The 3173-nt window shown below is 36.8% G+C and overlaps 1 protein-coding gene across 1 annotated transcript; it reads right to left on the minus strand.

Moving 5' to 3' along the window:
• Window positions 1-2682, minus strand: LOC145767225 (solute carrier family 35 member G1-like). Its single transcript, XM_082579012.1, has 2 exons — window positions 2200-2682; window positions 1-1380 (listed from the first exon to the last, which is right to left on the minus strand). The coding sequence occupies exons 1-2, from the start codon at window positions 2630-2632 to the stop codon at window positions 818-820; spliced, it is 996 nt and encodes a 331-aa protein (XP_082435138.1). The 5' UTR covers window positions 2633-2682; the 3' UTR covers window positions 1-817.
• Window positions 2683-3173: the final 491 nt, after the last annotated feature.

Below are 3173 nucleotides of genomic sequence, written 5' to 3' on the forward strand. Positions count from 1 at the left end.
ATAAACTAGAATTTTCATTGATAAAATATCGAGAAAATCAAATATTATCAACGTAGGAACATTGCACGTAAAAACATTTAAATATTTTACATTTATTTTAATTACACATGCAGGGTATTACATGATAAAACATTTTATCCATACAGATTATAGTACAAGCTCCTTTGAATAACTTATTCCCAGTTTCAACAAAACGAAAACAATTGTTAAAGAAAAAAAGTAGTAGGCTACCGGTAACTTTGTTGAAGCCCATTTCAGCCTCAAAGCAACCGTCAATATAAAAATCAAACTCAAGCGCTTTGTAAAAATCAAGGAGTATGATTTCTTTGACATAAAGTGCAACGAAACTAGCAATTTTTCTGCTTCTTTCATCGTTTTGAATGCTATGTAGCCTACTGCGTTAGCACACTACTGCTAATGCAACTGGAAATGAAATCGAAAATAAAATACTGCACAAGTAGGCTAACATCTTAAAAATACAAGTTGCTCATTGATGGAGATAAGGCTTACGAAATACGTGGTTTCAGATATATTCGATATCAACTCACCAGAGTCATGAACCGAAATGGGCAACCGTTCCGGCCACATTTGGACTTTCGTAAGCCTACATAAGTGGATCTACTGTTTTTTGATAGTTCGATTTAATCACAAAATTCAACTTTCAAGTTTATTTCGGACTTAAACTACATAACGTCGAGTCGGGCAATGTAGTGTTAAATTCCTTTTACTTTATTTGTTTAGGAGAAAATGAGTTTTCGAGCCAGGTTGTACTAGACATATTAATCCCCATTCACGACTTTTGAAAACATACTTCATCTTAGTGCTTTTTGCATGGCTTTTTGCAAACGCTGGTCAGAGCTAAAACAACAGAGCTGGCAACAATTAATGCGGCTCCGATTCCACCCAAAACTGTGGGCGGGTCACCAAACACAATCAATTGAAGCAAAAAGGAAACTATCACTTGACTAGTGAGAACCAAAGATACCGGGCCTGCACGCTCACGCTGCAGAGCCAGTGTCATCAATACTTGACATAAGTACAGCCCCAAGCCCCCAGCAAACATGGTTGGTAAATCTTGAAGGCATGGAAGTGCAGTTTTTCCAGTCGCAGCTAGATAAATAGGCATAATGATGATTCCTTCTAGTGAGTAATAGAAAACAGAATGGCTGAAATGTACATTTGGTCCAAGTTTCCGCACAATGACAAGAGTTAAGGCAATGCATGTTGAGCCTATCAAACCAAGTGAAATCCCTTTTATTCGATCAGTTGGATCTTGCTTGCTGTTAGCTGGTTCTCCAAAGATAAATGAAGGCTCTGCGATAAGTACCACTCCTCCCAATGTAACCACAGTGAGTCCAGCACTGAGAATGGAGCATTTCTCTATCAGCAAATAACAAAAAAAAATTCACTGAAACGCTCAAGAAAAATATGGCTTAAAATACACGTTTAAAAACATTTGCTTAATAGATACAATAACTTCTTGGCTGCATGAAGTTGTGTTGTAGGCTATACATGTCGAACCTTTTAACTTGAAACAACAAAATATTACAAATATTATAATGCAAGTAAAAATAGTGTCACGCACAATTGTTGAAGTAGCAAAACTTATGTTGAATGTTTTTTTACTGATGTTCGAAATATCTTCGAATAACTTGAAATATCTTCTTGCGTTAATCTTATGACGATTTATAAAAGAGCCCAGTCAAAGCAAAATTTTTTGGAGACATTACACTTTAAATATTTATCAACAAGCATTGAACTGCAAACTTTTCAAATGTTATTACAGAGACTATTGCAACCACATATTGCAACAACTTAGTGATTTTTATTCACGTGATTGAGATATGCTACCGTTTAAATCTTTTTAAGATTTCTATCAGGCTACTTTTCATCCAAACACCTTACAAGTTCAGTACAATACACCGACTGTGTTATTTGCGTCTATTGCAACCACATAAGTTTGCGTAACAAGCACAGATGCAATACAATAGTCTGCTAAAGGCTATACATTCATACAGTTCACTGCTTTTGTTTTGGCATGTCATTATGACTTGCAAAATCACGGTGGCGTGCTCTTGAGTGGTATCGAACCGGTGCCCATTCAAGCGGCGTGCAAGCGCACTCACCACTCGGCCACGCGACTGGGAACTCGTTACAGGCTACAAATGTGCAAGGAAATATGTAAAAAACTCAACCTACCTTTTAGGCACACGCATGCAAAGAATCCGACCAGGGCTGGAAACGTGAAAAACATTGCCATTCCATCGCCAAGCGATAAATAGTTGAATGAATTCGTAAATGCGGCCATCGACAACAAAGCAAAGATGCCATTGAATATAAGCAGGAGTGTCGATTTCCAACTGTCGCCTTGCAGTTCAATTTTTTTGTAAGTGATAACAGGCAAAAGAGTCATGTACTGCGTAAAACAGCGAAGTAAAACGATTTGCATACTGTCCCCGCTTGATAATTTAATAAAAAGCGCACCAAGTGGAGCACTACAAGAAGCCAACAAGGCAAAAACAAACCCCATCCAAGACCTGGGCTTTTTCTTTACCCTTTCCAGTTCTTCATTTATTTCCGCATAAGAGTCACAAGAGTATCTTCTGTCACCATGAGTACTACTGTCTGACATATTTTTAAGTCTTTGTGCAGGTTACAGTGTGTTGCAGATGCTATATTACTAAATGTGTCAAGCTGCAACGGTAAATTAAAAGTTTTTCTTTTACTAAGTAGGCTAGCGAAAACTAAAATAAAAACAGTTTGTTGCTGTATTAGTTTACTTAAGCTTAAGACAAGCGTTTTCTGAGAACGAACAACATTAATTGGGTGTTCTTTGGAATCAAGAAAAGGAATACAAACCTTTAAACATAGCCGTAATAGATGAGAGGGAAGGAGGGCGGTAGCTCCCCCGCTGAAAAAAACATCGTAAATTTGAGCAATAACGTCCAGTTATTTGGCAAATCAATGGTAAAATTGTGCAGTTATTTGGACAAATCAATTTTTACGATGAGTTTTCAACATGTTACCAGTTTAAGAATTTTTTATACTGTTGTACTTTGAAGTACATTAACATTTTTCTTAAAATGTAAAATGTCACATCATCTCTTACTTAAAAAAGTTCCCGACCCTTGTATTAGACTATATACACCACCTCAGAGATTGTGAGTGATGTT

The sequence above is a fragment of the Aplidium turbinatum genome, chromosome 3 (assembly GCF_918807975.1).
Source record: "Aplidium turbinatum chromosome 3, kaAplTurb1.1, whole genome shotgun sequence".
In the NCBI taxonomy this organism is placed as follows: Eukaryota; Metazoa; Chordata; class Ascidiacea; order Aplousobranchia; family Polyclinidae; genus Aplidium; species Aplidium turbinatum.

Excerpts from the sequence above, each read along its gene's own strand:
- LOC145767225 (XM_082579012.1), bottom strand. The coding sequence starts at position 2,632 with ATGTCAGACAGTAGTACTCATGGTGACAGAAGATACTCTTGTGACTCT. Across the intron at positions 1,381-2,199 it reads TGCATGCGTGTGCCTAAAAG|AGAAATGCTCCATTCTCAGT; the intron begins GTAGGTTGAGTT and ends ATTTGCTGATAG.